This window comes from Ostrinia furnacalis, unplaced genomic scaffold (genome assembly GCF_004193835.3).
Source record: "Ostrinia furnacalis isolate ACB-3 unplaced genomic scaffold, ASM419383v2 OfSCF1743, whole genome shotgun sequence".
NCBI classification, from domain to species: domain Eukaryota; kingdom Metazoa; phylum Arthropoda; class Insecta; order Lepidoptera; family Crambidae; genus Ostrinia; species Ostrinia furnacalis.
Window position 1 is genome coordinate 531,845 of NW_021131982.1, and position 18,159 is coordinate 550,003.

The 18,159-nt window shown below is 40.2% G+C and overlaps 1 protein-coding gene across 1 annotated transcript; it reads right to left on the reverse strand.

Moving 5' to 3' along the window:
- Window positions 1–11,622: 11,622 nt before the first annotated feature.
- raf (raf kinase, effector of Ras) lies at window positions 11,623–18,094 on the reverse strand. The gene is made up of 4 exons (XM_028305636.1): window positions 17,474–18,094; window positions 15,447–15,807; window positions 14,774–14,895; window positions 11,623–11,740 (listed from the first exon to the last, which is right to left on the reverse strand). The coding sequence occupies exons 1-2, from the start codon at window positions 18,050–18,052 to the stop codon at window positions 15,460–15,462; spliced, it is 927 nt and encodes a 308-aa protein (XP_028161437.1). The 5' UTR covers window positions 18,053–18,094; the 3' UTR covers window positions 11,623–11,740; window positions 14,774–14,895; window positions 15,447–15,459.
- Window positions 18,095–18,159: the final 65 nt, after the last annotated feature.

Below are 18,159 nucleotides of genomic sequence, written 5' to 3' on the forward strand. Positions count from 1 at the left end.
CCAACAAATTTTTGAGTAGCGAGATTCTATCCCTTTGCAAGTACTCAGCAACAATCCCGACGTACAACGTGACCCGTATGGGCCTCATTAAACAGATCCCCTCCGATCTTCCAATGGAAGAGCTTGCGGAGTCATTGACGATTCCTGACGGATGTGGCATCCTGCTAAAAGCCCGCCGTCTAAACAGGAAAGTGACCACAGACGGGCAAGCGTCCTGGGTCCCCACCCAATCGGTAGTCGTGTATATAAATTAATATTAAAGTTGATATTATAATATCACAAATATCCGATATATTATTGATATTTATAATAAATATTTTCCGTATTTTCGAACCCTGCTATGTAGGTAGACCTTCATATTATTTAAAAAATTATAATACCTACACTCTCTATGGAATCACCCTATTTGTTCCAAGCCATCGTAAGAATTAAAATGACTATTAATAGTAGATAAATAAAAAAATTGAAACCGACTCCAAAAAACCTGCACTAAAAAAGTACAAAATAATAACGTTATTTATTTATTAGGACAAATATATTATATACTATGATTGATATTCTCGGAGTCGGTGCCAGCCTGCTCAGTGCCAAGGTCAAAAATTTTTCTAAATTTACCGGCACCGACTCCAAAAATATCAATAATCTATACTAATATTATAAATGCGAAAGTAACTCTGTCTGTCTGTCTCGCTTTCACGCCTAAACCACTGAACGGATTTTAATGAAATTTGGCATAGAGATAGTTTGAGTCCCGGGAAAGGACATGAGATAGTTTTAATCCCGGTGTATGAAACAGGGAAGCGCGCGCGATAAAGTTTTCTGTGACAGACAAAATTCAACGCGGGCGAAGCCGCGGGCGGAAAGCAAGTGGTTTATATTTTTGTCCTAATAAATAAATAACGTAATTTTTTTTCTACTTTTAGTGCAGGTTTTTTGGAGTCAGTTTTAATTTTTTTTGTTAATATTTATTTATTTCATACTTTTTAGTTGATTAGTCCTTGTTATTGTCACTGAAGATGGACAGTGCCTATGTTTAATAAGATTGAGACTATAGTTTTCCATTTTAAGTGTAAATAATCTTCCCTACAAAATACCTACTTTAAATATTGGGAACTAAAAAGTATCTCATCATCAGCTCACCTAAAAAACCTGAAATAATACAACTGTATGTACATACGTTCGTTCGTTCGTTTCAGCCAAATGACGTCCACTGCTGGACAAAGGCCTCCAAGGTTTTCCACAATGAACGGTCCTGCGTTGCCCGCATCCAGGCTCTTCCCGCGACCTTCACCAGATCATCGGTCCACCTAGTAGAAGGCCTGCCCACGCTACGTCTTCCAGCCCGTGGTCGCCACTCGAGAACTTTCCTGCCCCAACCGTTGGGGCAGAAAAGTTCTATAAGCTACGAGCTATGTGCCCTGCCTACTGCCTCTTGATTTTAGCAATTCTGCGTGCTATGTCGGTGACTTTGGTTCTCCTGCGAATCTCCTCATTTCTGATTTGAACACGCAGGGAATCTCCGAGCATAGCCCACTCCATTGCCCTTTGGGTGACCTTGAGCCTTCTTATGAGGCCCATAGTGAGCGACCACGTTTCAGATCCATATACTATCACTGGCAACACACACTGGTCAAAGACTTTTGTCTTGAGACACTGCGGTATTTCGGACGTGAGTATATCGAGAAGCTTCCCGAACGCTGCCCAGCCGAGTTGGATTCGACGATTGACCTCTTTCTCGAAGTACCTATCTAACTTTGAGCCGAGAATTCCCGGGAAATCGTTAGCCTCTGTTCCCGGGAAATCAATCTCGAGAAAAGTCGAGAACTCGAGAAATCATATACATATTATAGAAATTAAATCGCTGTTTGTTGTGTTGCGTGGCGGCGAGGACCATACCGCAGCGACACCCTTTGATCTCGCTGCAAACGCTCTGCGGCGTCGTTTTTACACGTTCATTCGTGTTTCTACTCTAGCCAAGTATAGTTTGTTTATAAATTCTAAATAACCAGCCAAAAATGGTGCTGTCATCACTACATAGTATAAAACAAAATCGCTTTCCGCTGTCTGTCTCTATTGTATGCTTTTTAGAACTACGCAACGGATTTTGATGAGGTTTTTTTGACTCAAGAGGAAGGTTTATAGGTATCAAACATATATGTTACACATATATTATGTTACAGTCAAAACTGATAATCGGTCAAAGCCACTTTCGATTGTAAAAAAGAGTCGCCAAATGCCCTTGGTCAATATTGCTTCTGACTGGTTTTTCCAGTCAAAAGTGGTTTTGACCAAGTGCGTTAGTCAAAACCACTTTTGAGTGCAAAAATGTATTTATCCGGCCGAACCAAATTGATAATCTACTTAACTTTTACCTGAGAATATCCAGATTTCTTAAAAGTAGTACCTAAGGTAGGTGTGTTCATTTTGTATGCACAAATCAGAAAAATGTTACACTTTAAAATGATTTTATAACACATTTTTATGATTTCTAAGTAATTTTCACTAATCCTAACACTTTGTATGAATTTTGACTGATTGGTAAAATTTTATATCAGAAACCACTTATTGATGGATTTTTGCACTCAAAAGTGATTTTGACTACGCGCTTGGTCAAAACCACTTTTGACTGCAAAAATCAGTCAAAAGTAGTAGTTTTTTAAATAATATGAGAAAACTTACGTAAATATAAAGAAGAACGGTCATCTGTGACCCAGGCCCGACAGAAACGAGACATACCTCAGTTTTTTTGTCATGTCTTAATTAGTTAAATTATATATTTTTTATATTCGAAATCTATGTATAACACTAAAATATTACCCTTTGTTTTTGTTCAGGCGTTATACAAAAACTAATACAAAATGCCTATTTATCACTAAAATTGGTAAATGTGTGTACCTAAATGTCTATTACAGCTGCTATGGAATGTATCTAGGTGACCTGGAGATACAGCCGGATTATACAGGGTGGAAACGAGAAGTTACAAAATCCAAAAATTCAATGTTACCAGCTTCCATAATCTGTAACCTATTATTGGTACAATTTGAAAGGGCTCGTGAAGCACTTTCAGAATCAGTAAATAGTTTTTCGATATCTTGTATAGTTTAGAAATAATCGAGTGAGAGCACTTATCGTTCCATATGTATAACCACCCTGTATAATCCGGCTGTATCTCCAGGTCACCTAGATACATTCCATAGCAGCTGCAATAGACATTTAGGTACATACATTTACCAATTTTGGTGATAAATAGGCATTTTGTATTAGTTTTTGTATAACGCCTGAACAAAAACAAAGGGTAATATTTTGGTGTTATACATAGATTTCGAATATAAAAAATATATAATTTAACTAATTAGGACATGACAAAAAAACTGAGGTATGTCTCGTTTCTGTCGGGTCTGGGTTTTTTTTGTATGGGGCGTGACCGTTCTTCTTTCTCGACAATTCTCGAAACCCGAGAAATTAAAAAGCTCGAGAAATCATGAACCCTAGTCCACAATTGACGGAGAAATCGGTGAACATACTTAGAAAAAAATACATACCGCCGAACATAGAACCTCCTCCTTTTTTGAAGTCGGTCAAAAACGGTACCATTATAAATGTAATATTATAAACTTTAAATTGATATCATGGATATATTTATACATAGTCATTGGTTCTTTTTGTTTTGTTTTGTGACAGTCAAAGCTCATAATCGGCCAACACCCACTTTTACTGCAAAAATCAGTCAAACGTGGTTTTGCCCTTGGTTAATTTCGCCTGATTTAAAATTTTACCAACCGGTCAAAATTAATGATAAATGAAAAGAAAGTGGAAAATTTCAAAAAAAATAAAATTGGGTTAGTCCCAACGGCCCCGGTGAATCTGCCCCGTCAACGGGGTGGATGGGAAAGTGTTTCAACGACCCCGGTAGTCATAGTCTTAGCGTTCAACGGGGTGGATGGAACACATCAAGTGTCAACCACCCCGGTATATCGTTTAACGGGGCGGATGGATCAAATCAAGTTTCAACCACCCCGGTATTTCACTAAACGTGAAAGATGACACAGATCTAAAAGGTTCCACCTCGGCATTAACGTTTATGGAATGATTTGTGCATACAAAATGATCATACCTACCTTAGTTACTCCAGTAATGTTACTATTTATCATACTAATATTATAAATGCGAAAGTTTGGATGTCTGGATGGATGTTTGTTACTCTTTCACGCAAACACTACTGAACGGATTTTGTTGAAACTTAACAGTATTATTGTTTGTAACACAGACTAACATTATAGGCTATAATATTATATACATGTAATTTATGCCAATCTGTGACACTAAATTTCACGCGGGTGAAGCCGCGGGCAAAAGCTAGTGTATGTACAATAAAAATAAACATGAAAATTGTTTTATAACACTTTTGATGATTTCCTGGTAATTTTCAGTAATACTTTTTATGATTTTGACTAAATAGTAAAATTTTAAATCGGGTGAAAGCAATTTTTACACATTGTTTCCTTGTTCGTTTGGATTGACCCTGCGATGAACCCAAACGCGTATATGGCGCGAATTTTTAATTTTACGGAGCGAGCGACTCGTTTCGACGAGTTCGGCTTTCGGGGGTGCGGAGCCTGCGGAGGGAATGGGCGGAGCTTGTTGAAAACAAATTTTACGTGGTAGCGCCTTAACTATGAACATCAAATACAGTAAAAAAAAGAAAACAGTAAAGTAAAATAGAACTGACGGCTAAGGTCCAGAACAGACGGTGAAACGCAACTGCAACGAAACTGCAACTTTCTGATGAATGAAACTGAAACTGAAAGTTTCAAACTGGTCGCGTCATGTGTGGTCTCTCAACGGACGCTATGGCAGAAACTTAGATGCAACTCAAAAGTAAATAGCAGTTGCAGTTTCGTTGCAGTTGCGTTTCACCGTCTGGGCCTAACTCTATCTCATAAACTAAGCAAAATCGTAGAACATACATGGGGGTGATTTAGATAAAGTACACTTTGATGTAAGGAATCTAAATTTTAGCTTTGAACGTCAACTCCCTGGCCACCCTGTATACTACTACGCCAATGCCTAATTGTTCTAGGTAGGTTATATCTACAAAGACACAACCATTGTGTGTTATGTTATGTAATTTAATAGCTACTGAGGAAGGAACGCCGCGTGATGTAACTTAATGGGAGGCACAACAAATGGGTGCTTACTATTTCTATATCCATGCTCAATATTATATTCTACCTGTGCCCGCGACTTTGTTCGCTTTTGTAACATTATTCTTAACTGCTCCGCCCTTATTGGCTGTAGGGTGAAGTTAAGAAGCCTTTCTCAATAAATGGATTATCCAACACAAAAATATTTTTTCAAATCGGACCAGTAGTTCCTGATATTAGTGCGTTCAAGCAAACAAACTCTTCAGCTTTATAATAGTAAGTGTAGATGTGAAAGAAACATAGCTAGCATAGATAACCGTTGGAGCAGAAAAGTTCTCGATTGGCGACCACGGGCCGGAAAACATAGCAGGCCTCCCACTAGGTAGACCGACGACCTGGTGAAGGTCGCGGGAGGTGCCTGGATGAGAGCGGCGCAGGACTGCCGCGGTCTTTGTGGAAATCCTTGGGGGAGGCCTTTGTCCAGCAGTGGACGTCTTTCGGCTGAAACGAACGGCCTGTCTTCCGGCTCGTGGTCGCCACTCAAGAACTTTCCTGCCCCAGCGGCCGTCAGCTCTACGAGCTATGTGCCCCGCCCACTGCCACTTGATTTTAGCGATTCTGCGGGCTATGTCAGTCACTCTGGTTCTCCTACGGATCTTCTCATTTCTGATCCGATCACGCAGGGGAGCTCCGAGCATAGCACGCTCCATCGCCCTTTGGGTGACCTTGAGCCTTCTTATGAGGCCCATAGTAAGCGACCACGTTCTCAGATCCGTCTCAATTTGTGTGCCCTCTGAGAACTGAACCCAGATCAAGATGTTCGTACTCCCAAACCGCTAACCACAAAGATGTATAAGAAAGTCACTGGGAAGGTTATCACATCAATGTTTACATCGTGGCACCTTGAATAGTTGAATTAACATCTATTTAGCAACAAACGTGAATAGCCTAATGTGCTTTAGAATATTTATAAGTGCTATCTTTATTCCTATACAAAACAGCCATTGTAATAAATTGTAGTGTAGGTCAAGAATACAGAGTAGTTCAGCAATAGGTATTGAAGAATTTCGCAAAGTGTAAGAGCGTGCGGCTTGCATACAAACTGCAAATTTGAAATTCGGTCCAGTTTTGAAACGTAAAGTTACAGTTAATGCAGTACAGTTGGTATAGCTACCACAAAAGGTGTGCAAAGGATTTCAAACTCTTTCGCCCGTTCACAAACATTACTATGAGCTCTAGTGCGCGTGGACGTATAGGGTGACATATGAACCAATCACAGAGCTCTATTCAACGCTGTGCGTTCGATTTCCTGCGTTACTTAAGCAAGCATTGTTTGTGAATACGGGTGTAAGAAATTACAGAACAATACTCAAATCCTGCAAAAGGAAAGAATAGAACTCGCCCATAGAGGGTTCCGTACATTTTTTTTCTTCTATGAGGAAGCTCTTTGCCTGTATCTCACCTGATGGTAATAAGTGACGATCAGGCCGAAGGTGCTAGCTTCAACCGAAATCCTCAATCACGGAGGAACTGGCTATCTTACCTCTTTAACTGCCGGAACACAACAATGCTGTTAACATTGTTGTTATGACGACAGACTTAGGTAAGATGGTGGTAGCTAGCCAGGCGGACTTAGAACAGCCCTACCACCAACCAAACTGAACAGAAAAATCTGCAACCACTGGGAATCGAACCCGGGACCTCTGCAATTGCAAGTATGTGAATAGTTTGTTACTAGTGTATAGTTATACTTATGTGCGTGCTNCTATGACCCTAATAATACTCGTATCTGTACAACCCGGTCGAGTTAACTGCGCACACGGCTGCAGTGACGTCACATCGACGCTCTGGACGGGAGAAGCGCGGGCGCGCGAAGGGTGAGTCGCATTCCAGCGAGGAGCGCATTTTGCTCGATCGGGTTTTATCCGTTGATATACGAGGAATACCTTTATACTGGCCGATAGGTTTTTGTGGCGGTTCTAGATATGAATCTTTTAAATGACTAAACATCAATGCATGGTTATCTATCCTACTAAAGGATAGGTAGCATTAAATATTAACTGAAAATAAGTTAATCTTTTCCTTTAAAATTACGAATGCAAAAAATCAGAAGACTTCGTATTCGTGGTTCAAAATTTTAAACGATCAGTACCTGAGTGCTGTGACTGTGCGCTTCGTTGGAAGTCCCCCCACCTCTGTCCTTGTCGTCGCGCGCGTGTCTCGAAGATAAGTAGTTCGATGATTGTGGTGAGTTGCTAGTCTGAAATAGAGAAATAATCTTCAAATTCAAATATTTATTTGCAGTGTTATTGTGAACGTGTGGAGTGATATTTTTTCGAGGTTTCTCGATAATTACATAGGAATGGAGGCCGCGTACCGGAAAACGCAGCGTGGGACGTCCACCCACAAGGTGGACCGTCGACCTGATAAAGGTAGCAGGAAGGCGCTGGATGCAGGCCGCGGCCAACCGTGCGATGTGGAAGTCATTGGGGGAGGCCTATGTTCAGCAGTGGACGTCCTGTGGCTAAAATGATGATGATGATGACATAGGTAAATACAGACTTAGTTACAAGTGATGAAAGTCTACAAATGATGTCTGATTTGAACTTGAGAAGTGTAAATCAAATCCTCCATTTGCCTCTGGTAAACAAGAGAGGGTCGTCCTCCTGAAGTGGAGGCTAAATGATTTGTTCATTTCAACCAAATGACGTCCACTGCTGGACAAAGGCCCAAGGATGTCCATAACGACCGGCTCTGCGCTGCCCGCATCCAGGTACTTCCCGCGACCTTCACCAGATCGTCGGTCCACCTAGTGGGGGGCCTGCCTATATGATCTGATAATAATGAGATGAATGATGTTAGGGGTCATCCATAAAGTACGTCACACGTAAAGAGGGGGGGAGGGGGTTGACAAAGTGTGACATGGTGTGACAAGGGGTGAGAGGGGTCCTAAGTTTCGTGACATCACATTTCAATTGTTTCAAATATTTGATATAATGTTGATTTCATATTAAAAAAATATACTTAATTTAAATAGAAATAAAACTAATTTCGAAACTGCTGTCAATTTAATAATTTTTCGATGTGAAATTGCAAAACATGTGACGTCACACTAGGGAGGGGGGGTCTCAGAAATGTGACCACCTGTGACAAGNGAACACAACACTTCGCCGCTAAAGCGCCGCGCGAGCTGCCCGCTTGTTTCGAGAACGGGTCTGCGTTGCCCGCCCCGCTCCCGCGCCGCCGCCGCTCCCGCCCCGCTGCCCGCTAAACTCGAGGCTGAGGCCTAAGAAGTAAATTTAACCAACAAACGATAAGCTTCAACCTACCTGTTCAGCCGGAGTAGCCTGGAGGATGGCTCCACCACAGGCCTCGTCGGCGGCAGAACACCACTCGCCGCCGCCAGCCTCCACGCCGAAGTGCACGCATCTAGACAAAAACAAAGGATGATTAACTTTTTATGTTTGGAGAAGAAAGAGATGAAGGAGGGTTATGTTTTTCGAGTTTATGTATGTATATTACTTTGGCACGGCCTACAGAATAAACGGCTTGACCGATTTTAGCGTGAGATGTATCGTTAGATTGGTCTTTCGTGAGTGACACTGGCTTTATTAAAATTGAAAAAAAAATGGCGGATTTTAGGCGCCATAATGTCTTTAAAAAACTTTTTTTCTCTCAAAACCTATCGAGTGGGGTATCAAAATAAAGGGCTTCTTAAGTAGCTTACAAAAATGCATGTTATTTAACTAAAAAGATTAAAATAAAATTATTATTTAGTGTNTAGTGTATAGTTATACTTATGTGCGTGCTACGACACCACACGAACGTACGCCGAATACACTCAGTGCATTACGAGCAGCCCGGTGTTTCACTCGTTCCCACGTATTTACCAGTGGCGACATCGGATTACCCACATTTTAAAAGAAAAATGACTTCGTCTACGACTTTTGGAATTTTGACCAATTTTGACCATCAGCAGCAAGATTGGATCACTTATAGAAGCCGGCTACAGCAGTGGTTCATAGCAAATGGTATAGATGATACAGTGGACAAAGGAGGAGTGAAAAGGCGGGCGATTTTACTTAGTGCACTCACAGAGAATTCCTACCAACTTGCGGCCAACCTAGTTTTGCCGAAGTCACTGGATTTAGTGAAATATGAAGAAATTGTAGAAGTCCTAGATAAACACTTCACTCCAAAGAGATGTGGATTCGTCGAAAGGCACTATTTTTATATGGCGGTGCAACGGTCCGGCGAAACTCACACACAGTGGGCGGCCCGGGTAAGAGGGCTAGCAGCGCACTGTAACTTCAAGAATCTCGAAGAAGTGCTATTGGATAAGTTTGTCATGGGGATGGTGCAAGGTCCGGAACGAGAAAAGCTCTTCACTATGGACATCGAGAGGCTGTCCTTGAGGGAGGCAGTCGACCTGGCGGAGAGTGTGCGCTGCGCACGCGCAGCGGCAGCGAGCTCGTCAGCGGGGACCGGCGCCGACTCGGTCTTCAAGATTGGAAACAAACAGAAATCTAACGGCAATTTCAGTGCAAATAATCAGTGTTCAGTGTGTGGTAGGAAAAATCATAAAGCGAGTGAATGTAAATTTGCGAATTACAAGTGTAACAAATGCAATGTCAAAGGGCACCTGCGTAAAATGTGCAAACAAGTGAATTATGTGGAGTCAGGCGAGGTGAGCGAGGGCGAGGACGACGGTATGTTTTTCAATATTCGTTCTTATGACGGGGCTCCAATGACACAGACTGTTTCCATAAATGGCATTAACTTAAACTTTGAGATTGACAGTGGTTCATCAGTTACAGTAATATCAAATAAAACTTATCAAAATCTGTTTAGCAATGTTCCATTATTGCCCTGTAAAAAACATTTGATTAACTATACGGGAACCGAGATAAAAAGTTTAGGTTTTGTGCGGTTGCCAGTGACGTACTCAGGGATGACTAAAAATCTCGACGTGTACGTCATTGACAACGGGGGGCCGCCGCTGCTAGGCCGTGATTTTATTGCCCGGTTCAGACTCGAGTTAACTCCCATAAATTTTTGCAATTCATCATCAGATGATCAAGAATTACAAGCTCTTCTTATTCAGTATTCAGATGTGTTTTCCGATCGAATAGAATGTTTTAACAAATACAAAATTAGGTTACAATTAAAAGAAGGAGCAAAGCCAGTTTTTTTTAAGGCACGACCGGTACCATTTTCGCTTCGAGATAAGATTGACCAAGAATTAAATAGGTTAATTAAATTAGGTATAATTCAGCCAGTTGAGTATTCAGAGTTTGCATCGCCTATCGTTCCTGTATTAAAAAACGACGGCTCAGTCCGTCTCTGCGCCGATTACTCTCAAACTATAAATAAACAACTTGTACTAGAACACTATCCATTACCAACAGTACAAGAATTATTTACTAAATTACATGGCGGGGTGCAGTTTTCTAAGCTAGACATGTCTTCTGCTTACAATCAATTTGAGATAGTTGACGATGCGAACATTACCTGTATAAACACACATAAAGGATTATTTAAGTACAAAAGATTAGTGTTTGGATTGTCATCGGCGCCAGCTATTTTTCAAAGGGCAATGGAGAGTATATTAGGCATGGAAGGGGTACTGTGTTTCTTAGACGATGTATTAATCACAGGCCCAACCAGGGCCCTCCACATGGAAAGGCTGAAAAAGGTGTTACAAATAATAAGCGATGTAGGTTTAACCCTACGGAAAGATAAATGTGAGTTTTTTAAAAATGAAGTCACTTACCTAGGCCATGTTATTGACAAAAATGGTATAAAAAAGTCACCTGAAAAAATAAAAGCAATAGTCGAAGCACCTAGACCTAAAGATTTAAGTCAGTTGCAATCATTTTTAGGGTTAATTAATTATTATAGGAATTTTATTCGGAATGCNCCAGTATTAAAAAATTACAGTTATTTTAATTTTTTTAGTTTCTGAGTCCGGATGGATTCATTTATTTACCAAATCTACCGATGTACAGGACCTATGAGTATAAAAGTGATTCGTTCGACAGCTGAAAAAGTAAGCAATACGTTGTCATCAAAATATATAAAAAAAACAGAGGATATATGGGGCATATCAACAGACATAATAAAACCCATCATTCCTCTTATAGCTCCCCATTTAGCTCATATCTTTAATGAATGTATTAACAAAGGTCAGTTCCCCACCCTGATGAAACATAGTAAAATTATACCATTATTNCAATTGTTTCAAATATTTGATATAATGTTGATTTCATATTAAAAAAATATACTTAATTTAAATAGAAATAAAACTAATTTCGAAACTGCTGTCAATTTAATAATTTTTCGATGTGAAATTGCAAAACATGTGACGTCACACTAGGGAGGGGGGGTCTCAGAAATGTGACCACCTGTGACAAGGACGGAGGGGGGGGGTCAAAAAATCATGAAATTCGTGTGACGTACTTTATGGATGGCCCCTTACCTGGTTATATTTAGGCTGGTGCTCCGGCAGCGTCATGGGCCTCTGCACCATGTTGATGCAGACGTTTGGCGCCGAGTTGGAGCGGTCCTGCTGGTTCAGCGACCGCGGGTGCTGTTGCCTGCAGTGCAATTGGAGTTATACTACTGGCTGATGAAGGGAGCAAGCCTGATCAGTTTATAGGAACACTTTTATGCCACGGCTATCACTCGAAGCCACGATAGCTGAATGTTAAGGGGTCGGACTGGCTGACTCGACATCCGAAGAACGCGGTTTCGAACTCCGCTGCCGCTCGACTATTGTGGTGAGTCCACTCGCGACTGAGACTTGACGCGATGGAGTCAAGAATCTAAAAGTAATCGCTGACTGATCAGACTTGCTCACAATTTTACTAATAACTTCAGATCCGCGAGACATCCAACGACATTTCGGTCTTTTCGAGTTAAATTGTCGCTTTCACTCATGCTGGTTTTACGCTTTACGTGACAGGGATGAAATACTGAAATCTAGAAACATCGTCAGGAAGTCTCCACTGAATACATATTTACACACACTACAATAGAATAGTAGGATAGGATTTAGAGCACACAGAGAAGAGGTGTGAGTTGCTTTGATAAAAACTGAATGGTTTTTGGGCGATGTAGTAAATATGTAAATCACAATATATTTATTAACAGAAACGACATGCGTTTTACAATTTCACAGTAAATGTGATTTTTGATATGGATTACTTTTTAGAATCAACCAACCAAAATTAGGTTTAGGCAGCATGCAGCATATTTTTGCACTGCCATTGGTCAGTTTTACGTCGGCTAATAGTTTTAGCGACTTTCTGCTCGCATCTCAACGTATTTTTCGCAGAATAAAGAGCAAAGAGGTTTGTTAGGTCTATTGACATCAGTTTCTTTTTATTCTACATAGAAAAATAGCACGCAACAACTACACATGTAAAAATCAGTTATAAACCGGGACGTATTAGTGCTGTGCTACAGGTATATCGATGTTAAGTCTCAAAGCATCGTCAAGAAAGGACAGTGACCACAACTACGGCACAGAGTGTTGCTATGTACAAAGCAAGCTCAGTGCGACGGGTCTACGGATACGGTACACACCAGTGCACATCAAATTCCTTCATCTTCTTGGCGGGCGAAACAGACCTGGACATGATAACAGCATTATTTGTACACTTCGCAATATTGGCAAAAGATTTCACAACACTATTCTGTGACGTTGTTAGAGGACTCTGTTAAAACAAGTATCTACACCGTGTTACTTTGCATTCTTGCCATATTCACAGAGATAAAAATAGGGAACAATACCTATTATTTAAGATAAACAAGAGACTCCCATAAAGAAAGTACACTAAGATTTTAGTAAATTTCGTTTTTCAGTACAAATTGGAATAAACCCATTTTGTCTCGCACGTTCTACAGGTGCAAGTGGAATAAACCTAGTGGGCGTGGCCTAGTTCTTAATTTTATGGCTCTGGGTACCAGCCTTTTTATCCAGTCATAAAAATACTCTTCAGTTGATTTCAGATTTTCCTTTCTACTTTACGGGCTTAGGACCGTCAAAAATACGTAATAATTATTAGGGTTTTAATTAATTTTAACATTGCACCCTATTTTTACAAATTAATAAATTAAGTATGAAATTAAATCACCTTATTCTCAATTAATTATTTATTTATAAGTTCCTACTTACAAAGTTTACGTACTGCGAAGCAAGTGTTCAAAGTGTCCTCCGTTCTGATGAAGGCACAGTCTAGCACGGCGAAGCGTAGGTTTTTCGCTTTAGTTTTCGCAACACATAAACGTTTTGTATCACAGTTTCACTAAAACAATCCTTTCATGTAACGCGTTTACACTGTTTATCTCTTCTGCGCATACCAGTCGTTTCAAGTCACTCCAAAAATCCATTGGTGTCAGGTCCGAGGATCGTGGTGGCCAAGCTACTGGACCCCTCGTCCAATCCACTGTTCACCAAACGTATTATTCGCGCACTTGACGTCCTTATTGTGGGGGAGCACCATCCTGCTGGTAGTAGAGCATTTGGTGTAACGCTAAGGGTACGTCATCAAGCATTTCGTCTAAGACGTCTTGCAGACACTCCAAGCACCATTTTGATTAAATTATTCGTTGTTTGAATACACTTCAGACATTTTTGTAGGTATTATTTATAACGTGATTTGTGATTGACGGATTTCTCAGTTTTTTACAAGTGTCAAAAAGACATTTTAAAGACAATAGATTGCAATAGATATTTAAAAATACAATAAAAAGTAAAAAAGTCTTCATCGCCATCGCCAACAAGTGATGTGCATGCGTTACGATAATTAGTGATGTGTTTAACAGATTGTCGATAAAATAAAATACTCAAGATTAAAAAAAATTTTTTTCGGTCATTATTTTTTTACGGATTTGTGTTCAGTATCAGTAATATAGTAACCTCTGTAAATATGGCAAGAATGCAAAGTAACACCCTGTATAAGGTGCTTCTTCTTTTCGTGTCGACAACAAACCTACACAGTGTCAGCCCAAAACTCCGCCACAAGAGTGGCATTATAAGGTGATATAGTTATAAGGTGCTGATCAATGGATAGTACCTAATTCTTTAATCAAATATCTAAGGTGTTATAAATGGAATAAATGTACGGTAGAACTTACGATCTAACCTGAATCGAGCAAGAAAACTAAAGTAAAAGCTCATTGAAATTCTTGTTACATCTAATTTGGATAAAAACATCTTGTATGGGCTACTGGGCCTGGGAGTATCCCCTGATTAACCCCACAGTTGATATGAAGATTCCTTGCAGTGATACCTATTATTATTAAGTATAAATTATGAGCCTTATTATAGGCAACAATGCCCTAACTTCATTGCCATTGTTTTCGGCCTTCAGATGGAAAGAATCCAACTTTCTAATACTGCTTTTACACTGCGCGGAAATTAGCCACGTCAAGTCAAAAAAACAGTGGGGTGGGGATGAAAAATGAATTAATTTTATCCTCACTCCTCTGTTTTTTTGACTTGACTCGGCTAATTTCCGCGTAGTGTAAATCCGCCATAACACAAAGCGTCAGCCGTACGATAAAAGATTTAATTGATAAAGATTATACTAATACTTCTAATAAAATAGCAAAACAATACTGACTTCTGATCGCCGCGGTGCATCATAGGATGGTAGCCAAAGTGAGGCGGAAAGTGCAGGATGCCCGCTTGTCTTTCTGGGTTCTGCGCTAACAGCGCCGCGTAGTACGTGTCTGTCATCCGCACCTGTGGAGAGGTTAACGTAACGATTACAGCTGGAGATGGAGGCTTCATCATCAACAGCCCTTTACAGTCTACTGCTGGACTATGAGCCTCCACCACTACAGTGGAGGCAGAAAAACTATGGCGTGTAACCGTAAGGTAAAAATTGTTTGCGTTCAAAGGTGTGAGACAATTCCTTTGAAAACGGTTTCACTGCTTTAGGGAGTGGTCCATTCTTTGAACGCTTTCCAGATCTCGCAGGACTGGAGGTTATGAGCTTCGGTAAAGCATTTAAGAGATTTTCGGACACTAGCAATTTTTCCGATTTTTTTGCGAGCCGTCAATTCAAATTCAAATCGCAGCGGTATCACGGCGTATACGTCTCTAGCTCGCTTTACCGTGATATTGCCAGTGTAAAAAAAGTGCTTAAACGCTAGAGACACATCTTCAAATTATACTTAATCCTACATTCTGTTCTCAATTTAGTTAGTACTTTTTCTCGTAAAAGGCACCCTGGGGAACTCTCTCTTTCGCGCGTGATCTGCTGCGATATACAGGGCAGCTGGCAGACCCACCTGGTGACAGATGCTAGGCACTTTGTCCGCGCAGCGCTGGTGGAACTTGAAGTTGCACTGCGAGCAGTAGAAGCCGTTGAACAGCAGCCGCTGGCAGCACTCGCAGAAGGCAGCGTGAGGGACGTCTCGCGTGACCTGCTGCGATATACAGGGCAGCTGGCAGACCCACCTGGTGACAGATGCTAGGCACTTTGTCCGCGCAGCGCTGGTGGAACTTGAAGTTGCACTGCGAGCAGTAGAAGCCGTTGAACAGCAGCCGCCGGCAGCACTCGCAGAAGGCCAGCGTGAAGAAGGTCTTGCGCGTGAACTGGTGCGATATGTGCGACATGATCGGCAGCTTGTCCAGCGTTCGCACGGTCACCTGCGGACGCCATAGTAAGCCAGCGTCAGTGCCTGCCTTATGAAGCCTGAAGGTCTCTTGATTAGAACGTTGAAACATCACCCCATCATCATATGACCCATACCAGAGTAAATACAAATGAGTAGGTCATGTTCATAGAAACGCACCGAGCGCGGTTTGTATGTGAGCGCGCGCCAATACGTATGCGGCGCGCACGCACACACTGACAAAAACACTGATTAGCGGTGAGGTGCGTTAAAGGTGAAGATGACCTACTCATTTGTATTTACTCTGCCCATACTATTAGCAGAGTAATTGTACGTTCCAAACAAGAGACCTTAGCTTCAACGAGCAACAATAATTCCCGCCGCTGCTAGACTACTTTTAGTGATGCCAATTTGACGCAAACTTCCTGGAAAATATTTCTCGAAATTGACACACATTATGCTGCATTAGATTACGCGAATGCGGCGTGAGCATCTGGGACTGACTGAAGCCCCAGCCTAGTACGCGATAATTCAAAAACCTTTGCTGGCAGACTATACAGAAACATCATCACAATTTAAACAGTCACCAAAAGTTCACTCATTTCACAAAATAGAATAGCCATCATTTAACAATTATTTTCTGTTTCTTTCACAACCAATAGATTTTACTCTATGTAAGGCCATATATACCTGAAAACATACACAGTATACAAAAACAGCCAAATAAAAGAAGAAATTTCTAAAAAGAAACACTTCATATCGAAAATGCCCCTCATTTTCAAATTTTCAATTTTAACTCAAAAAACATTTTTTTTAATCAAAATTTAAAAAACACTGAAGATTTATTTATTCATTCATTAAACTTTTGTATATCTTAGGAATAATCTAGAAGGGACATTATTACTTTCAATTGTGTCTGGAATCTCTGCATTCAGTCAGCTCATTTTTATATTGAATTTACAAAGACTCAAAAAATCATAACAAAATCATAAGACACAACCTAGCAGATTAATTTACAAGTCAACAAATACTTTTTTACAATATTTAAATCCAAAACGAATATTTAGTCTATGTAGGTTAATTATTTGTATTATTCTTAATTTCTATTAAAATATAACATGTTCATCGAAAATTTAATACTGAATACCTATTAATTGGATTACAGTTAATTGACAAAATAAATCATTTAAAAGTAGGAAGCTTATTATTTATTAACAAATGCATTTACAATTTTCGGCCACTAAAAAGTGTTGCATAAATTGGTTTATTGGTGTAGGTATGAAAGTCAGTAACACTGTATTACTTTTAGAAGAAGGAAAAAAATAATTAAGTGGTTGCATCATGTGGTTTTCCTCAGAATGTGGATCTGCAGTGTCTACTGACAGCATTACTAAGGTGGTGTGTTATATTAACAATTCTATCACTTATCAAAGTAAATCCTACCTACTTTACAAAATTTTTTTAGCAATTTTACATAATTTTTGTCTAATTTAACTAAAACATTACTACCTTTTTATTATAAAATATGAGATTGACCAGAACATCATTCTATACTGTTGTGGTTTGTTGAAATAATTTTCACCAAAGTTTCGAGACTTGAAGAATGTGAGTTAGTAAATATTCAGAATTGGTTCCACTTACTTTTTTATGATTTGATAAACAAAACATTTCAAGATAAATAAATATAATCAAACACTGACCTCCTCTGCGTCAATCCTAGTTATGTCCACATCCCACGGTATCACCTGATTATTGCCTGTCCTAACCACTTCACACATTTCACACGTCAAGTTCCGAAGTTTTAGCGCTTTGGAAAGCGCGTCTCGCAACGTCACCCCTTCTTTAACCTGCACGCTGGTCCGCTGCTGGTTCGGCAGGTGCGCCCGAAGGAACACCTTCGGCTGCCGCGTGAGGGTATCGTACTTCTTCGAGTCATCCTGCAAAGAACACTCTTCACTCCTATCCGGCGAGTCAGTCTGTAACAATTCACGTAAAGTCCGCTCCCTAGTCTCTAAGTCGTGTAACTTCGATGTCAACTCTTGGTATTCCGATAAATATAACGAAGGGGGATGCTGGAAACCAGCGAATTTTGCATTTAGAGCGTCAATGTTTTCACGGGTCACGTTAATAATACTTTGAATGTTCCGTATTTCATATGTGGGATCTGCTACATCATCACTATCAGTAGATGTCGACATATTATCACTATTGAGGGATAAGGCAGGTATATTTCCATTAATTTTTCTTGAACAATTTTCTTTCTCTCGAGTAACTGCCATTTCTTTTCCTAATTTATTTTTTCATTTTCTCCTCACACCTCGCTCAAGACATTCAGTGTTGCCATAAATTTAAAAAATATTTCTACTATTATTGAATGTGACATTTA